The sequence below is a fragment of the Cibotium barometz genome, chromosome 36 (genome assembly GCF_041138505.1).
Source record: "Cibotium barometz isolate CiBa-2024 chromosome 36, ASM4113850v1, whole genome shotgun sequence".
NCBI lineage: Eukaryota > Viridiplantae > Streptophyta > Polypodiopsida > Cyatheales > Cibotiaceae > Cibotium > Cibotium barometz.
This window is the reverse complement of record NC_141081.1, coordinates 14,925,098-14,950,637: the sequence shown is the minus strand read 5'-3', so window position 1 is coordinate 14,950,637 and position 25,540 is coordinate 14,925,098. Positions and strand designations below refer to the sequence as shown.

General features: G+C 46.9%; 1 protein-coding gene across 3 annotated transcripts in view; it reads right to left on the bottom strand.

Annotated features, from left to right (window-relative positions):
* Positions 1–25,540, bottom strand: part of LOC147617524 (2-oxoglutarate (2OG) and Fe(II)-dependent oxygenase superfamily protein) — a 166,273-nt gene that overhangs the window by 62,151 nt on the left and 78,582 nt on the right. For 2 of the 3 annotated variants that reach the window (XM_086775781.1, XM_086775782.1), the window contains exons 3-4: positions 15,170–15,288; positions 14,976–15,039 (exon numbers count right to left, since the gene is read on the bottom strand). The exons of the other annotated variant lie outside the window; for it this stretch is intronic. In XM_086775781.1, coding sequence (XP_086631907.1) covers positions 14,976–15,039; positions 15,170–15,288 — 183 coding nt within the window. The remainder of the gene's footprint in view (positions 1–14,975; positions 15,040–15,169; positions 15,289–25,540) is intronic. 3 annotated transcript variants of the gene reach the window in all.

Sequence of the window (25,540 nt, the reverse complement as noted above, 5' to 3'; positions counted from 1 at the left end):
TCCGCCTGAGAATTGTTCAATTGATCATTATGGCATACAACAGAAGCTCGATTATTGGAAGCTCTTAACATGGCCTTTGCATGTCCGCCTGAGAATTGTTCAATCGATCATTACTTGCCACTTCTAGCATGGAACAAAAAGGATTTGCATGCTTTTATGTCACAAGCTATGGAATGTCTATGGAAAACCCACACTGATAAAAAAAAGCACTCCACCTTCTGAAATTTGAGCTAGTATGCTCTCCTAAAATGCATGGAGGACTCAACATCCTGAACATTCACTATCACTTGATTGCAAACAAGGAAAGTTACCATGTTCCATACTTTTGTTGCCCAAATGCAACCCTGGACGAAAATGTGGCTGATATGTGCACCAAGGTGCAGATTGATGCATTTGGCAATTGGGAGACCACTCTAAGGACTGTTTCAAAGGTACAATTCCTAGCAGCCCTTTTTCCAACCGTCTGATCACAGACTGGCAAGAGATCTTGCAATATATGTGTTGGGTGGGGAGACCTCTACACGTGGGAAACAGCATGGTGTTGGAAAGTGTGCATTGGAGTTGTATGTTTCAAATTCCCCTTGTAGTGGCTGAACCAACCCAGAAAGGCATACTTTCTTGCTTGTAAAGGAGTCGAACATGTGTAGGATGTTATACAACTTGATGGTTCTTTAATGTCCTTTCCGTTGGCCAATAGGCGCTATGGTTTGGGTATGCACTCACGGGCCACTTTGGCATAGACTCCAAGAGTTGCTTCAACCCTTCCTGCCTGCCCCCATGCCAGAGACGCAAAATCGTCTAGAGACTTGGAAACTAGATCGGCAAGAGCCTAGTTACACTGCCATTCCTATGTAGGAAATAACAGCAACAAAGGCCTATAGAATATTGATTTCCCCACTGGATAAAGCAACATGCCAATCAGCTTTGGAGACTTGATAAACCTGTCAGATGGTGCACTCAGCGTCTACGCTGTATATGGAAGAATGGTCTTCCTTTGAAGCAAAAAGTCTTCATGTGGAGATGTCTGCTCGGTTGTTACCGGTGGGGATGACATTGGCAAAACAACGTATTGCATCGTCGCACTGTGTACGCTGATCCTGCTACAGTGAAACCGTTTCACACCTATTATGGCAATGTTTGGTTACCACACAGTTCATTGCGGCGTTGTCGGCACACCTGCAGATTCGTTTCCCATCGAAACGTTTCTTGAATAAATTTTGGCTCTTTGGAAAGTTCCCTCATCGCTAGACGCATATGCCACTTTCTTTGCTTGGGTCAGAATTACTACCTTCTGGACTATCTGGCATGATAGGAATCATCAGACCTTCATGCATGCCCTCTTAGATACGTACGCATTTTTCAAGCATTCTTTGCATACCTCTCTATATGATGCCTATCATATAAGAGACATTTCTGTGTATATCTTAGAAGTATTTTCCCACCGTTTTTAGCTTTCATCCACTCTAGGTGGTAGCGGTTCTACATTAAGTTAATTAAAATCAGTGGTTTCACTAAAAAAAATGTGTGTGTGTGTGTGTGTCTATTGTAATGTACAACCAAGATAGTGAGCGTCGTGCCCACTCAACTAGTGTGGCAATCTATGGCAAAGCAACCTCGAGGCATTTGGGGAAATCCACAACCTCCACCCACACCGGGCATTTATGAAGTATCAAGCTCTGATAATCCTTTGTAGATGACCATGGCAATACATGAGTCATTTGTGCCCCAAAGTACAATGGCGATTTTTCCGACACCATTTGCTTTGTGTGTGTGAGGAGCTCCCTGCTACCGCCACGTCTGCCCTCTAGGGCTTCTCGCTTTGTGTTGCCCTCGCCTTAGGCCTGCAGCAGCCCTCCCCACGACCTCCTGGGGGGTCCCCTTTGTGCGCGCAGGTTCTTCTTCTTCCCGCCTACCATCCTGTTTTCTCCTCTCCTCATCATTGATCTGCCCTTCCTACTCCTCTTCTCTTCTGTGACCTCTGTGTGTGTGTGGGTGTGTGTGTCCGCATGTGTGTGTGTGTGTGTGTGTGTGTGTGTACAGCCAGCTTGTGTACAGCTGTGTGTGTGTGTCTGTGGCAAAATCATACAAGCAGTCCTTGGTACAGATTAGCCATCAAAGGTCTCTTTCTGCTTCTGAGCAGAATTCATTGTCTTGTGCTTCTTCCATAATTGATGCTAATGATAAACGCAAGCTTTCCAAATGGCAGACAAGGGCTAGAGTTAAACCTATGCTAGATAAGGGTTGTTCCTCGAAATCTTTCTTTCGAAATTTACATGCATATAGACAAAGTCAATCTATCATGAGAGTCAGGGAACCCGATGGTCTTTGGACCCAGACTTTATCTCAGCTAGAAAACAATGTCTGGATCATTTTCAGCCTATTTTTTCTCAACCATCTTCTTCTACACCTCAGGTTGCATTGGCTCGGAGCAGATTTATTGAGCTTGTTTCTCCTATTGTTTCTTTGCAAAAAGCTTCAATCCTGGAAATGTCCTTTTCAGATATTGAATTGGATGAAGCCCTCAAGCATTTGGGTAAACATAAATCCCCTGGCTAGGATGGTTTGACGGTTGAATTTTTTGTAGCCTTCTGGGCTGAATTGAAGGGTCCAATCTTGAAGCTCATTAATGTAGCCTGGCAGCATCAACATCTTCCCTCAGCTTGGAAGCATGGTCTGGTTAAGCTTGTGCCCAAAAAACCTCTATGTGAGACAATGGATGACTGGAGGCCTATCACTTTGATGCCTGTTATATATAAACTTATTGCTAAAATGTTGGTACATCGGATAAAGGATATCCTTCATGATGGACTTCATCCCAGGCAATATGGTTTTGTTCCAAGAAGGCATATACATGATAATATCTCCAATACTCTCATCGCAATGGAATATGCAAAATATTTTGCTCAAGATGTCTTGGTCATGCAGGTGGATGTGGCAAAGGCATTTGATACGGTACAGTGGGATTATGTCTCTCAAATCATGTCTAAACTTGGTTTTGGGCCAAAGCTAGTTAATGTCATATATTGGCTTTACTCAGATTCCACTGCTCAATGCTTTATAGGGAATCATTTGTCTGAGTCTTGGACTCTGGAACGATCAGTTCGACAGGGATGCCCTCTCAGTGCTTTGTTCTATGCTATTGCTTCACATCCTTTGCTTCTTTATATGGATCATTTGGTTGATACTAGACAGTTAGAGGGGCTTCAGATTTCTGGTTCACGGCCTTTCATTGCACAGGCTTATGCAGATGATTCATTCTTCATGCCGAAGAACAGTCCTCTGGAGCTTCGCCTATTGATGGATACTCTTTCAGATTTCAGGTTGGCAGCTGGTCTAAAAATTAATTTTCAGAAATCAAAACTCTTACCTCTCAAGCATTGTGACTGGCATGCTATCCTGTGGCCCGGCCAGATTATTTATCCGGAAAACATAGTAAGACATTTGGGTTATCCCATTGGCTGGAAAATCAAAAATCAGCAACAAATATCTTGGGTATTAAACAAAATTCAGGACAAATTAGAATATTGGAAGATCTCCACTTGGCCATTGCACGTACAGCTTCGAATTGTTCAGTCCATTGTTCTAGCTTATGTCCAGTTCTACCTTCCTCTATTACATTGATCATCTCGAGATCTTTCTTCTTTTATGTCTCAAGCCATGGAGATTTTTTGGAAAACTAAGCTTCACAAAAAAGCTTTAAGGTTGCTCAAAATGGACCTGCTTTGCTCACCAAGAATGCATGGTGGTTTGAATATTATAAACATCAAATTTCATGTGTTGGCAAGAAAGATCACTATGCTTAAAACCTTTTTTCAACAAGAACAGCCTTGGTCTATCCTGTTGGCAATTTTGTGTGGTCAGATGCGCACAAATGCTTATGGACATTGGCTAGTTGATCCATCAGAAGTAGTACTTGGCAAATTTCAAGGTAAAATCCCTGGTTGACCATTTTCTACTTCCTTGATTCAGGATTGGACGGAAGTGCTCTCTCGCATCAAATAGTCTCCCCATCCTGCTTCTATAGCTTCCTCGCTTCGAATGGAAAGCCTACATTGGAGTGCTGTTTTTTACTCTCCCCTTGCTGTACAACAACCAATCAGAGCTTACAATCTTATGAAGTTGGGCATCCGGTTCATTGACGACGTGGTAGATACTCAAGGGCATATTCTCTCTTTTCCGGCAGCATGCCAACAATACAATCTTGGGATGCATCATAGACCTATATGGAAAGCTATTGCAGATCTCTTACACCCTTTCATTCCGATTCCAACATTGGATGTAAGAGATAGGCTTCAAGATTGGCATCTTCAGTCTTCAAGTCCAAGATTATCCTCTCAACCTTTGCATCTATTGACTTCCATACAGGCTTATCGATTGATATTACCTCCTCCATGGATTGCTCATCATGCTAATTCTCTTTGGCATCTGAATAAGTCTTTAGCTTGGTGGAAAGGAAAATTGACATTGATATGGAAGTTGAAAATGCCATTGAAGCAGAGACTCTTTCTTTGGAGATGCATTGTTGGTATTTTTCCAGTGGGAGTGAAATTGGCTCAAAGAAAGATTGCCTCTCCTCTTTGTCCAAGATGTCATCATACTACTGAGAGTATTCCGCATTTATTGTGGTTTTGTTCATATTCTAGAGACCTTCTGGACAAGATCTCCTATTTTTTATCTCTCAGATTTCCTGCACACAGGTTCTACAGGTTTTTCTGGATGTTTGGCAGATTATCAGCTTCTTTGTCACAGTATTCTCTTTTCTTCCATTGGATCAAATACTGGGCCTTATGGACCCTCTGGCTACAGCGAAATCATGCATATCTGAATTCACCCCTTCAGCACCCTTATGAGTTCTTCCGAGCCTCATTGCGGCAGTCCTTATATGATGCCTTACATGAGGAAGATTTGGATGTTTCTTGTATTCAGCTTTTCTTTTACTGTTTCTGATGGATAGGGCATAGGCTCTTTTCTCGAGCACTGCCCTGATGTAAAATGGATGTTTCATAATATAATTTCTTCGTTTCACAAAAAAAAAAGTGTGTGTGTGTGTGTCTGTGTATGTGTTAGCTGGTCAGGGCTTTCTTCATGGAGCCTGTGAAGACTTTTCAAAGAGGTGACCAACAGTGTCAACTAAAAGGACAGAACTCTAAAGAAGGCCAGCTGTCTATCCATGGCTGACAAATTAGGAGACTTCAATAACTCCCCAGTGCAAGATAACACATTTGGGAATTCACACATGATTGCTACGAAAAAAGTGGCTTGGCAGACATTTATTAGAGACACTGTAGCAATGGATATGTGCAATGTGAATTGTCCTAACAAAAGAGGATTCACATTTCAACATAATGCTAAATCAAAATATCAAGCGAGGCTTTACAGATGCTATATGTTAAATGTACACAATGGGGATCCAAGCCTTGCAAAGGTATCGGTGGATTTTACATCACAATTATCGGAACATTATCCATTATGGGTGGGGATGCATTTTGAAATTGTTATGGACAATGCAAGACTGCCATGTAAATGACTGTGTATAGTCAATAACTCCTATCTATCACATAATACTTATCAAGAAAAGGTGTATAAAATCATTGCATTACTTAGAGGAGATGCCTACTATGATCTGGACTCACTATGGAGAAACTTTGCAAGAAGGATGCAATCTATCATTATAGAATATGGCAGATGGTATATAGAGCAACAAAGAAACGAAATAAACCGCTGCAAAGTAGATGTGTAGGCATTGCATGAGGTTGCACAAACAAGGCAATTGAATTAGGAGGAAGAAGAAAAGCTTTTAAATGCACGATGTATGATAGATTGCAACAATCAAAGGAAATTGAAAAAATGGCAAATATGAAATAGGCAAAAGCCTTTACTAGATAAAGGTTTCTCTCATTAAAACATTTTTTCAAAAGTTTGCATGCTAAGAGACAAAAGCAAAACATACATCGTGTGCAAAAGCCTGATGGTGGTCAATGGACCAATGATGTAAATGATCTTGAAAGGGAATGTGTGGCACATTTGTTGCTACACCAAGGCACTTCTCGCCGAGAAGAGTTGAAAGTGAAAGCCAGGATTCTTACAAATGTGACACCAATTCTTAATCAACAAGAAGCTCCACAGTTGGAATCCCCTTTCACAAACATGGAATTACAAAGTGCTCTTGCTAGACTGGGTAAGTGGAAGTCTCCAGGATGGGATGGATTGAGTATGGAATTTTTTCAACATTTTTGAGAGGAATTGGAAGACATTTTATTGGCAATGATAAATGTTGCATGGTTTCAAAGAGCGATGCCTGCTTCCTGGCAAGAGGGCCCTGTCAAATTGGTTCCAAATAAGAATGTATGCTTAAGTTTGGTTTATTGGAGACCTGATACTTTAATGCTAGTCATAATTGTCACGGTACGAAAATACGATACCGTACCGGAATTTTTGCTATAATATGAAATTTTGGGATACCATATGATAAAATACGGTTTTTTTTTTACACTTACACTATGGAGCTTCAAGCTTGAATGTGAGCGAAGGTTGGGGGGGAGGAGTCCACAGTGCTTGAGGAACCAGAGCATGGAGATGTGTCTCTCCCAGTTGGATCTCCTAATATCCAAAAAAGAGCCTGCATGGGTAATGTGATACCAAAGGTCTCCTAGTGTGGTGTTTATGACTAAGGGACCGTCCTTACATAGATACAGGCAGTGCATCTAGGGTGATAGGTTTAGGGACTCCTTTGTAGATCAAAATGGCCCTGTCCAAATCTTCTCCCTCTTACATAACTTGAGGATCTTACTGTCTAGCCTACCTATACCAGGGATCTCAAAGTGATGTAGCAAGATTCTCATCCTACCAATCAAGTGTACACTACCAGTCTACCTTGCCAGATTTTTTAGGTCTCTCAGCAACCCCATATGGAATACTGACTAGACACGAAAGTTGCGAAGTATTGCGGGCATTTGGGATCTTTGTTGAGCAGGATTTCTTTTTTTTTTAGCATTTGGAATTTTTTTCTCAAGGTGGGGGGGGGGGGGGAACAAAAAACAAACCCCCCAAAAAAAAAAAAAACTCGTACTATACGAATCCGTACGGAACCGAGCTGCATGAACTGTATGGTACGAATAGGTTTGTACCGGTACGAGAAACAACCCTGATGCTAGTGCTATACAAATTGATTACAAAGATGATCTCCAATAGAATAGCCAATGTGCTTAACAAAGGGTTGCATCCTACACAATATGGGTTCATTCCTAGATGACAAATAATAGACAAAATATGTAATGCTTATGTGGGAATGGAGTATGCCATATATACTGGTCACGAGATATTGTTACTGCACGTAGACATTGCCAAAGCATTTGATACAGTGCATTGGGACTTTATTGCTGACACTATGAAACGTCTGGGGTTTCATCTACTGGTTGTATGCACGCACCACAGCTAGATGTATGATTGGGAAAGGATTATCATCACCTTGGACGTTGGGAAAATCGGTTAGGCAGGGCTATCCACTAAAGTGCAATGTTGTATGCAAGTGCCACTCATCCTTTGCTAATGTATATGGATATTCTTACTCGAGAAGAAAAATTAAATGGACTGACGGGTCATCAATGGTTGCACATGCCACAGGCCTATGCTGATGACTCTTTTTTCTTCCCAACAGATACTCCAAGAGATTTGACAGTGATTATGAATGTTTTGCAATTGTTTGGGATAGCAGCGGGGCTGAAAATCAACTTTAGAAAGTTGAAGTTGTTACCATTAAAACCGGCGGATTAGCATAGTATACTCTACCTAGGAGATATACTACCCCCAAGCCAAATCACTAGGCATTTGGGATACCCTTTGGCTTGGAACATATCTTTCACAGAAGCTGCACCGAGGCGATCATGGGCACCCACATTTACAACACACGGTGCATTTGAACCATTTGGGGAAATGTTATTCATACCCTTATGGCTACTTGGGCCCAAATACAGGGACCTTCTAGACCAACGCAAGCAAAGCGTGTTCTCTTCATGAGGGAGTGGGATCATGGGATCTTCTTTTCTTGGACTCCCACTGGACTCCTTTGGCATCACCCTGCCCTTGATTGGCTGTGATTACCTTCTTACACTCTATGGTAAGGATTCCAACTTCTAGCCAAGATTTTATATTGATTATTTCATACTTAATAAAAGTCTCTTTCTTGCAAAAAAAAAAACCTAGTGCCGAGTCTTCATAATCTGTGCAATGAGAGAAAGAAAGAAAGAGAGATTGTATTAACGTCTCTCTCTCAGGCCAAAGAGAACTAGCCTATGAGACAAAACCATGTACAATGTATGTGGTATCTTTGAGTATCAGATGGTGCTTAGTGCACAATACAACAACCGGAAGAAAACTGAAAGAAAACTGCTACTGTGAGGTCGGGATGTGTGTACATATATAAGGATGGAGCACTATTGGGGTAAATGCACAACTATATGCCACGGTGATACAACAATGCTCAATGCAGGCATGCTCCTAGTCAGCTCCATCCTGTGGTGAGGGGGGGGTGTAATATGTCATACATAACAGCGCCAGTTGTAATGATATGCAAGATGGCCGCCAGATCAATGGGTCCCGGCTGTTCTCTCTCCTCTGGTGTCATGCCTGAATGTCCCTGATCATATGTCGATGTCTGTGGGAAGATCGGTATCCGGGCGCTCATGGACGCCGCAATGCTCGAATCTCCTCTGCTCTCCTCAAAGTGACTCCTCCGCCCATCACTCTGGGATTTGGCATGGCTGTCCTCTAGAAGAAATCGGTCAGCTGAGTCTGTTGGATCTAGTGCCCAAGTACTTGTTGGTCTGATATCTGCAGGATAGACTGAAAAGATGTGTCTGCTCCTCTGAAGAGAGTAGGGTAGGTGGCTCTGATCCCATCATAATATGGACATCTGCATACAAAGTGTGACTCGCTCTCCACATCCTCTCTGCATAACCTCTCCTCCCGCGGGATGCAGGCTGCTCGTCCAGCCTCAATCTCCAGGGGGTGTGATGAAACTCGGAGCTGTCCAATCACTACTCTCGGAGCATGTGGAAGACCCAATTGGCTGATGGTATACACAAAATATATGAAGCATGCCAGTTTGGCAAGTAGGCCAAACATGCTTTCTTGCATGATGAAAAGCACGTTAGTGCAAGGCCATTAGATTTTATTCATTCTAATGTATGGGGATCGACCAAGACTTCAACAAAATTACAGGTTATAAGTACTATGTTACATTCATTGATGATCACATATAAGAAAGTGTGGGTTTACTTTAAGTGAGGGGTTTGCTCACTTTTAGAGATTTAAAGCCTTAGTTGAGAAGGAAAAAGGCATGTAGATCAATTGCCTAAGATCGGACGATGGTGGGGGAGAATATTTCTCCACTCTAAGAGGCCATACTGGCCTATGAGACCAAAACTAAGAGTACATCTGAAGTTGGTGTCTCATCAAAGAGAACAACTTAATGAGACTAAAAAGTACAATAAACTGATTGTCCTACAATTATAAGAACAGAACTGTAAGACTCCGAGATGATACTGAGTAGAAAATACTGGAAAATACTGCAAAATTTATATCAGGTAGATCCATGTATGCTGCTCAGTTGAAGTGTTGCCCTCTCCTTGGATCAAGTATCTCCGCCATGGGGCTGACTAGAATGGAGAGGTCGTAGAAGCGAGGTAGGCGCCTCCAATGCCGAGCAATAATGGCTCTGATCTAGCGATGGTGGTGAGGATGCCGTGGTCGAGATCCTGGTGAGCGTGGTCAATGAGCACGACATAAGATAACTGCTCTATCAGTGGTGACTCCCTGGGAGCGTGGTCGCGGTGCCCTGATGGCCCAATGGAGGAGATATCAGGAGGTGTGTGGGCTAGGTTGCTGGTGCCGAAGAAATCTGTCAGGGTCCTCTGTCTAGGTACACATCATGGCTCGGCCTCCGTCTGCCAAGAGGGCCTCTCTGTGTCTCCTGAGCTCAAGTACAAACAATCCCAGGCATCCCTGATCCTCAAATTCCATGACCTTGCGTAACGGCCCAAAACCCTCTCGGAAGAGGCAGTGAAATCTCCCTCGGATCACATAATAGACTGTACATCGGCAAATGTAGTGTTCCTCTGTCTCTACCTCCTGGTAGCATAGCTGTCAAATGCGGTCATCCAAGATCTAATGCACATATCGCCCCGTCTCAATCAGCAGCTAGTGTGATGAAGTCCGGATCTGTCCAATGGCACAACGTATCCCATGTGATAGGTGTACATCCATGAACGCCGGGCGGGTAATAAAATCATCTAGTGAGAGGTGTAGAAAATGGCTCTTGTAATAAGCCATTTTCGTGCCTAAGGGCTCAAGGGGGCTAGTCCATGTCCTCTCTGTGTCCACTCTGATGATATCCATCCTGATCACGTGGTTTTGCTCTGAGCCCGTGAGATCCAAAAATGTCCAAAAATGGACAATCCAGACTGTACTGAAAGGGTGGTAGTGCCTCGATTTGCAGACCATATAGGTCAAACCATGATCCCATCTGAGCGTACCAGCAATGAGTATCTCCATCCTCTGCCAACTGTATGGATGAGGTCAATGCCAATCGGGAGTACCTCTGCTGAGGGAGCTCCCATAGCTGCTGTAAAAAGGTAACTGCCTGGAATAGGGCCTCGGTTACTACTCATGGGGCACCCAGCTCAGCCCAAACAATCTCATGTGGCACTGATGATTTACTCCGAATCATGCAGGCAATCATCATAATCAGTGGTCTCTCCATTTGCCTCCATCCCTCATCTGTCCCTCTCTGAGATCTGTGATGTATACTGTGCCCCCAAATTGGAGCTTCGTATAGGAGGGTCAGTGTGACAAGTGTATCAAATAGCCACAATTTGGTGCATGGCTCCTAAAACTGTATGTGTGCACACTGCCTCTCAAGTGCCCCCAAGGCTACATGCCCTCGAGCTAATCTAGCTGTTGCTGCCTCCTTCACGGAGAAACGCGGTCTTGTGAAAGTAACTCCCAAGTAGACATATGACCTGACGTACTCTACCGGCTCCCCTCTGAAAGTGAACTCAGGCTCTGTTCTCATCACCCATGCCTGTGTGGTGTTAAACACCATAACCTTGGTTTTCCCAAGGTTCACTGTCAGATCTCTATCCGCACAGAAAGCCTGTAATGCATCCAGGTGTCTCGGGAATTCCTCCGGAGAGTCTGACATTAGAACAATATCATCAGCATATAACAAGATGGGTATCAACACCCCTGCCAGGCATGCCCCTGGGCCTCCCAATCTGTCTACATAATCAGAGACTGCATCAATGTATAGTCCAAAGAGGGTGGGCGATAGCGGGCATCCCTGCTTCACCCCTATCATGCTGGTCACCCTATCAGATAGTCCGCCTGGAGCTTGAACTCTGCCTGTCATCACAGACTCAGACAAAGCATATATCCCCCACTCCATATCCTCGGGTACCTCAATGTCATGCGATCTGTGCATAAGCCTGGCACGTGGTACGGTATCGAAGGCTTTGCGGAAGTCCACAAAGCAGCAGTATATCCTTCTCTTCTGTGCCCTGCCCTCTTCAATAAGTGCCCGAAGTGTCAGTATGTGATCCAAGGTAGTAAATCCTCTCCTCAAGCCAGCCTGTCCATGTGCTCGATGACCATGCCTCTCTGCCCATCGGCTCAGCTCTGACTCCAATATAGAGCCATATAGTTTGGCCAAGTAATGACCAATCATGATCGTCCTTTAGTTGCCTGGTACCATGGGGTCCCCACTCTTAAAGAGTGGTACAATGATATGCTCTGTACAACTTGTCGGGAAACCCTCACAAATGGCACGATTAAACACATGTACGATGAGCGGAGCCAAAGTGTCTCGTGCATATGAGAAGTGCTCTCCAACTAGCCCATCATGATCATGTGCCTTTCCATTCTGTAACCTGTCTATCGCATCTAGACATATTTGTTTCCTTTTTAGTGACCAAATTTATGGAATTATTTTAAACATATGGATAGTGAAAATCAAAGGTTACCTTTTTTCATATCATCAAGTACATAGTGAAGGAAAATTGGGATTTTTTGGGATCACATTGGTTACTTCTAAGATTTTTAGTTTCACAAGAATTTATATGCCAAATTATAGTAGTAATGTAGAGATATTTTGACTATATATGGATCAAAGGTTGAATTATCCAATTTCTCATTGCTTTCCATAGTTTTTGGATATTAAGTTCTTCACAAACATGTATATGGTGTAATACAATCCATATTAAGTTCAAAAATCAATTAGAGCTCCAAAATTTAGATCTATAGCTCTCTAGCATAAGTATGCCATGCCTCAGGTGCGGAATACCAGGCTGTCTCTCCCGAAACATCTTCCATGCCCTCTTGATGCCCTTCCCCAAGAATAGTTGGTAGATCTCCTCCTCTAGCTTAGCCAGATAGGCTTGTTTCTTCCTCCGCACAAGGTGCCCAAAAGTTCATCCTAGCCTGTCTATCCATGTGAGACCCAATAGCAATCTCACACTGTAGCTGTGCTCGTGTCTCACGACACTCATCATCATATCAACTGTTCCGTGGGGCAGTGCTGCAGGGGTGGGTGCAAGGGATCATAGTGCAGGGAAACACATATGAGGTGGATGCATGTAATACACCTGCCAATCCTCTCGTGATCTCGTCTAGAGGGCTATGCGGGTCTAAAGCGAACAAGCCATCAGATACTGCATCTCGGTAAACCCCAATTGTCTCACGTGTAAACTGATATCTCGGGTACCTAGGTAGATGAGTGGCTGGCCTATCTCTCGGGAATCTACCTACTAGTGTGAAACGCAGGTATGCATGATCGGCTGCTATGCAAATGGGCCTACTGGAACTCGTGAAACCCCGCACATCATGTATCAATGAAGGAGATCCCATCAAGTAGTCCACTGTGCTCGCTCCCCCTTTCGAGTTCCAGTGTGTGAGAGCATCTGATCCTTGCCATCTCGATAAGCCATTGTATATGACCAACCCATGTGCACTCCCGAGTGTGAGAAAATGCCTGCCATATTCTGTAATCTCCCCCTCATCCTGTGCTAATATCTGCAACCATACATCCTCTGCCGTGATCTTCCAGTACATAGCCTCTTGAGTATCATATAACTCTGTCTGCTCTGTGCCTGTACGTGCATTTAAGTCTCCCAATAGTAATATGTCTCCCATGCTGGCAAACCTCATGATATCATCATATAGTGGTATATAGGGCGACTCTCCCGATGGTGCAAAGGGCTGGGGAAAGTAGCATACCGCCACATATAGCTCGCGGAGCCCCTCTGCATATTCGGACCCACATGTACCTCGCATCTGCATGTCTATGTACCACATGTATTTTGTCACGAAGGTCCTCCCTGTAAAGTATTGCCACTCCTCCAGATCCTCTGGTGCCTCCCACTGTGCGTGGCCGAGGGCAGAAAACTTATTCCCATCTATAACCCCGTACGTCAGGACACCTCTTGTTTGTGCACTGATGGGTTTCCGTATACATAGCAATATCACTGTGTCTGAAAGTATCCTCAAAGTATCCTGCATCTGTTCTAAGGGCTCCGTTGCAATTCCACACCGTGAATCGCAAGGTCTCATAGGCCGCGTACCGTCAAGCGGGCCTCCTCTCCATAATGATGACTCGGCCATCTCTGTATACCGCCCATTTTCCCTCTTTCCTTGCCTCAAGCACACGTGGCATGTGTTCCTTCCGGTGTGCTATCTGTGGCGGTGTAAGGTCCTCATCCAAATAAATCTTTTCCCCTTAAAGGGCCATCCTCTTGGAGAGGAAGGCCTTCTTCTCCAACTCACCAAACCTAATGATCAATATCTTCGCCCTGGTTTCATCTATGCCTACTCGCCATGCTCTGGTAATGGGTACATCAGTGGCTCCAATTTTTGTTGCAAGAGCTTTTGCATCCTCTTGGGGATTTCCCTTATCTTCCCACCCAACTACACGTACATGTAAGGTACGTGCCCGTCTCTTGGCTTCCTCTTCCAATGTAGCATTCATCACCTCTACTTTATTGACTGGTGTATCCTTCTGTTTTTTTACTACTTCAATCCATGGGTTGACTTCCTCAATTTGTTTCTTTGTGGCACGCCCATGAATGCATTTCCTTCTCACCTGCAACCACTTTTGCCTTACATGATTCCAAAGTGTTTTGCATTTTTGTGATGTCGCATGGTGTTTATCTTTGTCCTTATGTGAAGTTGTATCTCCTCATAAAGGGCCTCATCTCTTCGGGGCATCTTCGTAATCCTTCATGAGCTAGGGGACATGATTCCTTCTCTCAGTCTTCTGTGGTAGGCATTTGGTGCCTTCGTGGGGGTGTGAAAGGTTGTCTCACCATCCTGTTCACCCTCCACAGGTTGAGACATGTTTTCCCCTACTAGTTGCTGCCTTGGGGGCCTGAGCAAGGGTGGGTGGGAAAAGGGCAGCGAGCAAACCTACAGCGGCAGGTAGAGCAGAGCAGTAGAGTTGTGGGAAAAGGGCAGCGAGCAAGCCTACAGCGGCGGGCAGAGCAGAGCAATACAGTTGGCATAGATCAACAAGTGGCAGCAGCAGCAGTCGCACAATCTAGTCAGCAGCTGCAACAGGCGGTGGGCAGAGCAGAGCAATACAGTTGGCATAGATCAACAAGTGGCAGCAGCAGCAGTCGTACAATCTAGTCAGCAGCTGCAACAGGCGGTGGGCAGAGCAGAGCAATACAGTTGGCATAGATCAACAAGTGGCAGCAGCAGCAGTCGTACAATCTAGTCAGCAGCTGCAACAGTTGTACGGCACATAGTAGAGAGAGAGAGAGAGAGAGAGAGAGATTAAGCATCTAGTAAAGACCCAATCGGCCTATGAGACCAAAGTGATACAATAATGTCCATGGCATATCTCATCATGGAACCGAAAATGAGAGAGAGAGAGAGAGAGAGAGAGAGAGAGAGAAGAAGAACCGAAAATGAGAGAGAGAACATACATCAATGGCCTCATGCAAATCCGGTCGTCCCTTTGTTATATTTTCGCCAACCTTTTGATATCCCCTATAGTGGCATGCCAAACTTTAGCACACTAAATAAGACACTTTGAAGGGCTAAATATATTGAACCTTCATAGCTGTTTTCCTTGTGTGCAAAGACATTAACAGATCCCTTGAAATGTTCTTAATGTTACCTGAAACCACTCTTTTTGCCCATCTTGATTTTGAGCTTATCCTCATAACTACAATGGAAAAACTCACGACTAAGGCTTAACACAGCTTCACTTAGAGAAGTAGGTACACCATGACCTTTCTGCAAAGGAAAAACAAGTACAATAACATTGGAAAAAATCAATATTGATAATTCAACAAAATCATAAAAGTGGATTAAAAAGCATATAAGCCACAACATGCAAAAGCATCTCTTCCCAAACAAAATTATGGTTCTTACACCACTGATTGTGCTCCTTCACACTCTTTGTGGATATGGGTTGGCAGGGTTTTTGTATGTGCCTTCCCTTTCTCTTTTAAGAGTGTACTTGCAGATAACTTAACCCGAATAAACCCCTGATTAATGACATGGCCGCTGGAAACCTTGAAACACGCTGGCTTGTATGGTACATTGTATCATTAAAACATGTAAAGATATTAAGCCTAGTCTAGAACAAGACTTCGCTCAAAAGTAACAGAAAACAAAACAGTCTAAGCAAGACTTCTTTGGGTTCATGTTAATAACTCTCTCTCTTTAACAGGGCTATCGTAGAGGGGTTCCCCCCGCATGGACTTTACACACTATTGCCCACATCCATAAGGCTGGCAACCCTATGGATCCGGGTAACTACAGGACTGTGATGGTAGGCCACACATTGGCCAAACTTTATGGGTCGGTCATTGAGCATGAGCTCAGTAAATTGGCAGAGATCTCTGGATTCGGAGCTACTGGGCGGGCTGGTTTCTGCCAAAACCACTCCACTCTTGATCATATCTTCACACTCAAGAGCCTCATAGAGGAGGCGAAGGCACAGCGACGTAGATTATATTGCTGCTTTGTGGATTTCCACAAGGCATTTGACATTGTGCCTCCACAGACTTATGCAGAGATTGCAGACACTTGGGGTACCATCAGAGATGATATGGGGGATTATTGCTTTGTATGAGAGAGTTGTGGGTCGTGTGCGATGCCTGGGCGGATTATCAGAGGACCTTGCTAGCACTATTGGTGTCAAGGAAGGATGTCCATTATCTCTGACCCTATTTGGATTATACATTGATGAGCTAGATTACCAAGACAGACCCTAGAGTGATCATAGCGAGTAGCAGCATCAGGGCGACACTCATGGTATGCAGAGGTTTTATAGTGGTTTTCACTACATGGGATGAGTACGGACAGGCTCCCTCCGTTTCAGTATGATGAGGACCATCCGACCATGAGACTCTCCCGCTATACACACGTCATACATGGATTGATCCTCCACAGCCTCTTCCTGTGAAGAGGCAGCACTACCTCGATCATTTCTTACAGCTCTCAGAGGATGGATTTGTGCAGAGACTGGGTTACATGGATGTATATGTGTCTCATGCCATGCGCACTACTATTGAGCAGCTTCGGGTATCTTAACACACTCTAGAGATAGAGGCAGGTAGAGCTACAGGATCCCCCAGAGGGAGACACATATCCACAGATTGTGCACATAGATGTGGAGACAAAGGAGCATTATGTTTGCCATTGCCCAGTATGCTATGCCTGCACCGCATGTGCACAGGTACTCTTCTTTGAGACAGACGATCCGATGTACCAGGAGATTGACACAGTGGGTTCGGATCTAGAGCGGACATCACAGGATACAGCAGCCCGCACACACTATGGAGAGTATCTCTTAGACCTCGGCGGGGCTCATAGGCTAGCCATTTATAATGGCCTGGCCAGATGGCCTGGATCCAACTCCTTCACCTCCTACCCCTTTGGACATGACGCCAGTACAGTGGACTATCTAATGGGATCCCTCTCTCTGATCCCACTTATTCCGGAGTTTACCATCTCACATTGCCCCATCGGTGTTGCAACCGACCATGCATACTTGGCCTTCTCCCTCACATGCCGATACACCACCCAACCACCTGCTTTGCCCCATCACCGCCCGAGATACCACTTCACCAGAGAGACCTCTTCCATCTATTTTGATCACGTCTACCGCATCCTCTCCGACCTCGACCCCCACATCCCACTTGATGAGCTTACCACACGTGACACACCTCTCAGCCACCCCTACATCACCAAGAAGGACTGTCCCACAAAATAGCTGGTGCGACGAGGAATGTCGTGATACACGAGCCCGTCTACATTGGGAGGTGGCACTAGGATCCACCACTCACCAGCAGGCGCGAGTGAACTTTCGACGTCTCACACGGAGAAAGAAGAGAGCCTACCTAGCCAGGCTTGAGCAAGAGCTATACCAGCTATTTCTTGGTAAGGACTATAAGGAGGCCGGGAGGGTCTTCCAAGATCATCGCCTACCGACTCCGATTACTTCACCTAGCACCTGGCACACCTATGCTACCTCTCTCTACCATGCCCCCGAGCAGCTCTCTACCATGCCCCCGAGCAGCCACCTCTCCCCCATCCACCCGAACCTCATCCCCCACACTCTTCCTTCTTTCACCTGAGCATGGTGAGAGATGCTATTGACAGGATGCAGACTAGAAGAGCACAGGATCGTGATGGATTCCTCATCGAGCATCTCTCATGCTAGGGACACGCTACCCCCTTTACTCGTTCACATGTTTAACATGGCTCTATGTTCCCCGCCAGCTGGTCATCGAATACTATTGTACCTATCTTGAAAGCAGGTGACCCCTTGGACCCCAGCAACTACATAACTATCATGATTGGTCACACCTTGGCCAAGATTTATGGTTCGATTTTGGAGCATGAGCTTAGTAGATGGTTTGAGGAGTAGAGACTCAAAGCACCAGGGCAGGCAAGCTTCGGGAGAGGACACTCCACACTAGATCATATCTTTACATTACGGGGGATCATTGAGGAGGGGAGAGCTCACGGGCATTGGATATACTACTGCTTTGTGGATTTCTGCAAAGCTTTTGATACCATCCCACGAGCCAGATTGATGAGAGGAGACTGCAGGATATAGGAGTGCCAGCAGAGATGCTTTGGGGGATCATTACACTCTATGAGTCGGTCACAGGCAAAGTACGGGCTCCAAGAGGTGACTCAGAGATCATACACAGGCACTATCGAGGTGAAGCAGAGCTGCCCCTTGTCTCCTACTCTATTTGGTCTATACATTAACGAGATCTCGGATTACATAGACACACACGGAGGACCAGGAGCACATTTATAGCAGGAGTCATGATACCGATCCTCTTGTATGCATATGATATTGTTCTTATTTCTAATTCACCAGAGGGGCTGCAGAGGCATTTGGATGCATCACGGGCCTTTTGCGAGGACCGATACCTCGCTGTGAACCTTGGAAAGTCCAAGGCCATGATCTTTAACACCTCCTCACAATGGATAAGTAGATCTGGAGTATAGTTTACATACAGTGGAGAGCCTGTGGAGTATGTTACCTCATATGTATACCTTGCGATCACTTTTGCTGGATCTCAGTTCTCAATGCAGAAGGCCGCTGAAGCTAGATTGATGAGGGGATATGTAGCCCTTGGCTCGCTAGAGAGGCAACGCTCACAGATACGGTTTCAAGAGCCGAGGACGAAGCTTTGGCTATTTGATACTCTAGTTACACCTGCACTACTGTATGGTGCCCCCATCTGGGGTCCCAGCTAATACCACAAGAGGAACAGAGGAGAGCTAGCCAGGACAAATACAGAGGAGGTATATGATGGGTGGAAGCCGATGGAGAGGCCCCTGGTGGCGATGATCTCACGCATGGTTAGGAGTAAGCCATCAGTGCCACATGAGATTGTGCGGGCAGAGATGGGAGCTGCACCGAGAGTGACAGAGGCTCTATTCCAGACAGTGACATACTGGCACAGGCTATGGGAGCTCCCACTAGATAGATACCCCCGGCTAGCCCTAGAGTCCTCGAGACACCTGACACTCGAGGGAGATACAGAGTGCCGGTATGCACAGGTAGGCACTTGGTTTGCCATGCATGGTATGCAGATGGAGGCATTCCCCCCATTCCAGTACAGCATAGAGGACATGGAGTTCATCTAGTCATCCACTGGGGACGAAGATGGCCTTCTACAGAGATCATCTCGTATGCCTGACAGAGGATGGTTTCATCATCTACCCATGCTACATGGACACACACCTATCTTTTGGGGTGAGATGTGCGATCGGCCAGATCCCCACCTCATCCCACCAGCTAAGAGTGGAGACTACCAGATATGGGCCCAGGGCGGCCGCACCAGAGGAGAGGATATGCCAGCTCTGTCACACAGAACCCGAGACAGAGGATCATTACATATGCTGATGCCCTGTATACTATGAGATTCGAGGGAGGTTCCACTGCCTCTTCCGAGCTGGGTTCGGACCACTTTCCAAGATCATGGACTTCCCAGATAAGAGATGCCTAGGACTTTTTCTTCTAGAGCTCCGTAGACACAGGGAGTCCTTAGTTAGACCCAGATGAACTGTACTTGCTTGAGGACCAGCACAGAGAGCTCTAACTGACTTCTTCCATACCAGCACTCCGAGGGCCGATCCACCCATCATACCCTGACCAACAGGCTAGTGGAGGAGCTTCGCGGCCGAGAGGTGTGACACTCCACAGAGCCACTCAGTTATGCAGAGCTCGACGCCCCAGACCCCATGGCCCTCACCCACGGCCACGCCACCACAGGAGGATCCGGGCCATCATCTCCCATCATCACAGGACCTTCTCGCACCAACTCGGTTTTACCACCTTGAGCACCATGTCATAGCGGCCCATGAGGGATATATTAGGGTGATATGAGAGCTCTCTGCTCATGTACCTATATCAAATTTTATAGTTCTAGATTTTTGTTATCTTTCTTTATTACTATTTTGTACCTAGGATGATGTACTTCATGGATATGATCTAGCCTTTTGGTCTCATAGGTCATTTTGGCCTTTTGAAGATGTTAATACAACTTTCTTGCGGAGCCTTGCATCCGACATTCGTTGGGCTTCCGCTCTCTGAAACGTTTCATAGACAGTAATCTTACTAATCCAAATAATTGAAGTTATTTAGATAGGATCCACTGGATTTCATCATCAAAACTTGAACGATTATATAGCCCAGCACTGCCTTTGGTTTGGGGACCGACAATACGCTCTCTTTCTTTCTCTCTCTCTCTTTTTCACGGATATGTTCTTTTAGTTTTAGCCCAGCACTGCCTTTGGGGACCGACAATACGCTCTCTTTCTTTCTCTCTCTCTCTCTTTTTCACAGATTATATAGCCCAGCACTGCCTTTGGGGACCGACAATACGCCCTCTTTCTTTCTTTCTCTCTCTTTTTCACGGATATGTTCTTTTAGTTTTATTTTCAATACAATGATGATGTATTCCATGGACATGATGTAACATTTTGGTCTCACATGTCATTTTGTCCTTTTAAAGACGTTAATACAACTTTCGTCTTTTCTCTTTACCTTTCCGCGTGACGTACCTGACGGAGACCTCTCGGCCACTCATTAGCCCCATGCTTGATATTTTGGAGAGTGGTATACCATCTACTGGGGGCTGATGCTCCTCTCATGTTTCTTTTTTTTTTCCGAGAAAAGATCCTTTCATTAGTTATAAAAAAAACGCCCAATGGGCTACAAAACCCTCTCCTGCTCATAAGAAGGCAGAGCAGAGAGCCAATCAAGGCAGCTAGGGAGACTCTCCCTAGGTGCAAAAAAGTACAAATAACAGTACAAATAACTGAGAGGCTATATCATACAACAGGAGGGGGGAAAATCCAAACAGGTGGCCTATAGTGCCAGCGGGGGGTACCCGCGTGTAGAGTATAGAAGGGGCCGCTGCGCCAAGTGGTGTGGAAGGCCTGGCGCCGCAAGATCGCTCGATCTGAGTCGCCCCGGATGCGGTCATACTGTCCTCGCACGGTGTGAATCAACTCCTGCCAGATCCCCCGAACAGTCTCTGCTGGTGGCTCCAGTCTCCCCTCAAAGGGCCTGAAACAACGGGCTCTCCAGGTGAACCATATGGTGAGGCTGCTGAGGAGCTCCCATCGTAGATCCCTCTCCTGTGTCCAGCCGGCGGACGAGAAATCCGGTGAAGGAACAAGGCGAGGCTGGCCCCTAATGAATCTGATGGCCTGGCTGTCCTGCTCCGTCTCGTATCCCAGAGCAGGCCTTGACGAAGTCGACCAAGCAGTGGCTCCCCACGTATACATGCCCTCTGGGGAGAGGGGGGCCAAAATGCGCAGCATCCTCAGTCAAATCTGCTGTGCCTGTGGACAGTCCCATAGGCAATGTCTCTGTGTCTCCAATGGGTGGCCGCATCGGACGCAGGCCAACGGAGGGCCACTGTAGACAAGCCAGGTGCCAACTGCAGAGCCCCTATGGGCAACCAGCCCACTGGAAAGTCGAGATCCTGCGTGCCTGTCGGCTAGCCCAAAGCCTGGGTCCAAAAATCCTCCAAGAACTCCTGTGAGAGTCCCTGTAACCGCCAATGCTTCGATGCAGCTGGAGAGACCATCCTCCTCACAGTCAAAATATGCCTCCCCAACCGAACAGTGTACTGGAAAAAGGTGATCTCTATGGCCTCGCGGGACGGATAAGGATCATGCCACTCATACTCGCCAGGGTCCCACTGGAGCCGGGCCAAGGGGCGCGCAGCATATGCCCATATGTGCCAATCAGAGTCCACATCTCCAGGGTTTGGATCAATATGCCACTTCCGAGAAGCGGCGGCCACTACCCGTATCCTCTGAAGATGCACTCTGCAACCAAAGGCGACTCTGCCTCCACTCTCTGAAGTCTGCCCTCATCCTGTATCTCATAGTAGAGGCACTACCATCCTCAGTGCAAGCTCTGACAGCAATCAGGATCTCCAACTGTGTGGGGCCGCTAGCTCGAAAGGCGTGAACCACTCCTCAGTGAGTGCCTCCTGAATGTCATCCCTCATAATCAGCCCCCCTCTGAAGTGACTCAGCCTCTCCGCCTGGATCTCCTTCGGGAGACTGCAAAAGGCCTGCCAATCTCCAAAACTGCGTGCTGGGCCTCCCGCCAATGGTCCCTAGGCTAGACGAGGCCGAGAACCCGGCATATGACCTTGCGCTGTGTGTACCGCGGGGCTCCAGATGAGCGCTGTCTGGCCCGCTCCTCATCACAAGTGGGAGGTCTCTGAGAAAGCCCCAGTCTCAGCAGCTCCCAAGCTCGTAGGATGCTCAAGGCAAATCTGTCCTCCCATCCTCTACTGAGGCCTGTCCTCCTCATCTCTATGAAGATCCACCGTATCTCTGGTGCCCAAGTGCCCCCTGCTGGGGGAACTCTAGCCTGCAGCCACTAAAAAAGAAGCTCCTTCCAAGGCTCAGTGCCTGGAAGCAGCCCCCGAACAATAAGCTTCCCCAACAAGGCTCTACTCTGATCAGCTGGATCTATAATGCCCAAGCCCCCCTGGTCCAGCGGAAGAGTAATAAGTGCCCAAGCAACCTTAGCCCGGGCCGGCTGACAATCCCGCCCAGACCAAAGAAAGTTCCTGATCAGCCTCTATACCTGGCTGATGCAAGAGCTCGAGAAGATCCAGCAAGACGTGATGTACCACAGTCACTAAAAGCACCTGATTTGTCACCACCACCCTCCCAGCCGAGGATAGCCGAGCTGTACTCCAATATAAAAGCTTCTTTCGAATGCTCAAAAGAAGCGGGGCGATCTGCTGCTCAAGTGACAAATCAAGTCCAACCTGGCATCCCAGATACCGCACTGCTGTGCAAGGAGGAATCCATCTAAAACCCGGGTCAAGGCTCCATGCCGGAAAGGGAGCACTACTGATCCAAAAAGCCACTGTCTTGCGCCAATTGATCAATGCTGCCGAAGCCACACCAAAAACCTGTAGCGACTGCTCTGCCCTCCGTAGATTGGCCTCCTGGCCATGCAGAAACAATCCCGTGTCATCAGCAAACTCAGAATCGAGCAGGTCCTCAGCCCAACTGGGAGCTGGAGTCCTCTCAAACCAACCTCCTCTGCTATCAGATACATGCTCATAGCCTCTGCAAAGAAGAGAAAGAGGAACGGGGCGAGAGGGCATCCCTGACGGGCTGATCTGGTCAACTCAAAACTCGGCCCTCGTCCTCCTGCCATCAACACCTGGCTACAAGCTGTGGAATATAGAGCCGCCACTCCTCGAATCCAATCTGGCTCAAAACCCAGGCGAAGCATAGTGCCCTCTAGGAAACCCCAATTGACTCTATCGTATGCCTTCTCAAAATCGAGAAGCATCACGACCAAGCCCTCATCGAGAAATCTAGCTTGGGCCGTTGCCTCCCAGAAGGTGAAAATGTTGTCAAGGATACTGCGCTCCTTGACGAATCCTGTCTGGGTAGCATGAATCAACTCCCCAAGGAAGGGCTGGATCCTCAAACTCAAGGCCTTTGCTAGGACCTTGTAGACAGTATACGACCTTGTAGACAGTATTGAGGATCCTAATAGGCCTCCAATGCCGAATATCATCTGACACTCCCTTCCCCTTGGGGATAAGAAAGATCAAGCCCTCTGAAAAGCTCTGTGGCATCACCCCAGTGTCCAAAACATATTGAAAGCCCTTGCGGAGGCCTGGCCCCAAGAGGTCCCAATAGCGCATAAAAAAGGCAGGCGGCAATCCGTCCTCCCCAGGGCAACTATGACGCGGAAGGACCCTCAAAGCCTCAACAAGCTCATCCTCTGAAAGGGGCTCACCCAAAACTGTGCGCATACAATCTGTGACCCTCCTCTGCACATGGGCCCACACAGTCTGTCTGCAAGCATCATGTGCCTCCGTGGTTGGCTCCGCTGAAAGAAGGTCTCTATAGAACTCAGTAGCAATGGCTCTAATCTCCCCGGGCTCAGTGGCTAACGATCCGTCCTGCCTCCTGAGCTGGCGTACTCCTGCTCGAGCATGGTGGGATCCGGTGATCTCAAAAAACTCCCCATTCACTCTATTACCAAGTTGCGTCCACTGAGAGGCCTGGCGATGATAGTAGAACTCATGTCTCTACTCCTCTGCCTCTCTAACCTCCTGGTGTGCCTGGCTCAACTGGGACGCCACCCACTCACATGTAGGCAACTGCTCCTGAAGACACTGGAGCGAAGCAAGGCTACGTCTCAAGCGACGCTCCCGCTCTCGTGTCTCTCCCAGCCGTGTCAAGGCTATAGCGTGCAAAAAAGAGCTGAGCTCGATGAGTCCCTGGGCACACTCGCCTGCAACATCCAGGTCAGAGCTCTGGCTGTCATGCAATATCCTCTCAATGTCCTCAGAAAGACTGCGATCTGTAAGTATCCTCTCTGGGATCCTCAACTGCAAGCTGGTCTCTCGTGTCCTCTCCTCAAGTGTCAAAATAACTAGCACATGGTCTAAAAAAGAGGTGCCAGCGAGAATGCCAACGGAGCCATTACGCTCTCCGAACCTGTCGCCCACATAGAAGCAATCAATCCATGATAGATTAGTCCCTCCTTGCCGGCGATCCGACTGAGAAAAACTAAGACTGTCCTGAGAATGGGAGAAAGCCTCATGCTGCCATGCATCAGTGATCCGCAGTGTCATACAAAATCGCTCTCAAGCTGCAAGCTCTGTGCCGTGCACTGTAACATGACTGCCTCCCACCCTATCAGCCGGGTCCTCAAGCATGTTGAAGTCTCCCCCGACACACCAATGTGCGGCCTCGGGCAATGCATCTGTAACAAGGGTCCAGAACTCTGCTCTGGCACTAGCATGGTTGGGTGCATAGACATTGAGCACACCAAAGTCCTCATCTGCATCCTCAGAATAACATAATGTGCTCTACCAGGCACAATGACCCCGCGATCCACAATGGCTTGCCGCAATACATCCGCAATGGCCATACATACTCCTCCCTGCCCACCCAAGGGGCCAAAACCTGCAGACCAAAATGTGTCCCATCTACCAGGCATCACCGAACCATATCTCCGAATCCTGCTCTCACTCAAATGGTGCTCCTGCATCATCAGAATATCAATACTACCCCCAACCAGGCATCTCTAAAGCTCCTGCCTCAAGCAACCACGATAACGTACATAGTGTGCGCCGCCAAGGCCCTGTACATTCCATGAGATAATCTTCATGGATGACCTCCTGAGGTGGAGGCTGTCTCAGCCATACGGCGAGCCTTCGCAAGCGGCTAGAATGGAGAGTAATCCCCATCCGAGCGGCTACGTATCTACCCACCCGGTGTGCTGCAAGAGTCTCGAACCAGGCGCCAGTGGGCTGTGTCCCATAGCGACTGCCTCCCGCTCAGAGAGAGAAACCTCATGTATGCATACATAGCCAGGGTCTCGTGCTAGGTCTGCCACTATGCAAACCACCAAATGTCGAATCCCGGAGGCATCCGCACTCCCGGAATCAAAGAAATGTGCCAACTCCCAGAGTCGGCCTATCACGTCTGTCATCTCCAGATC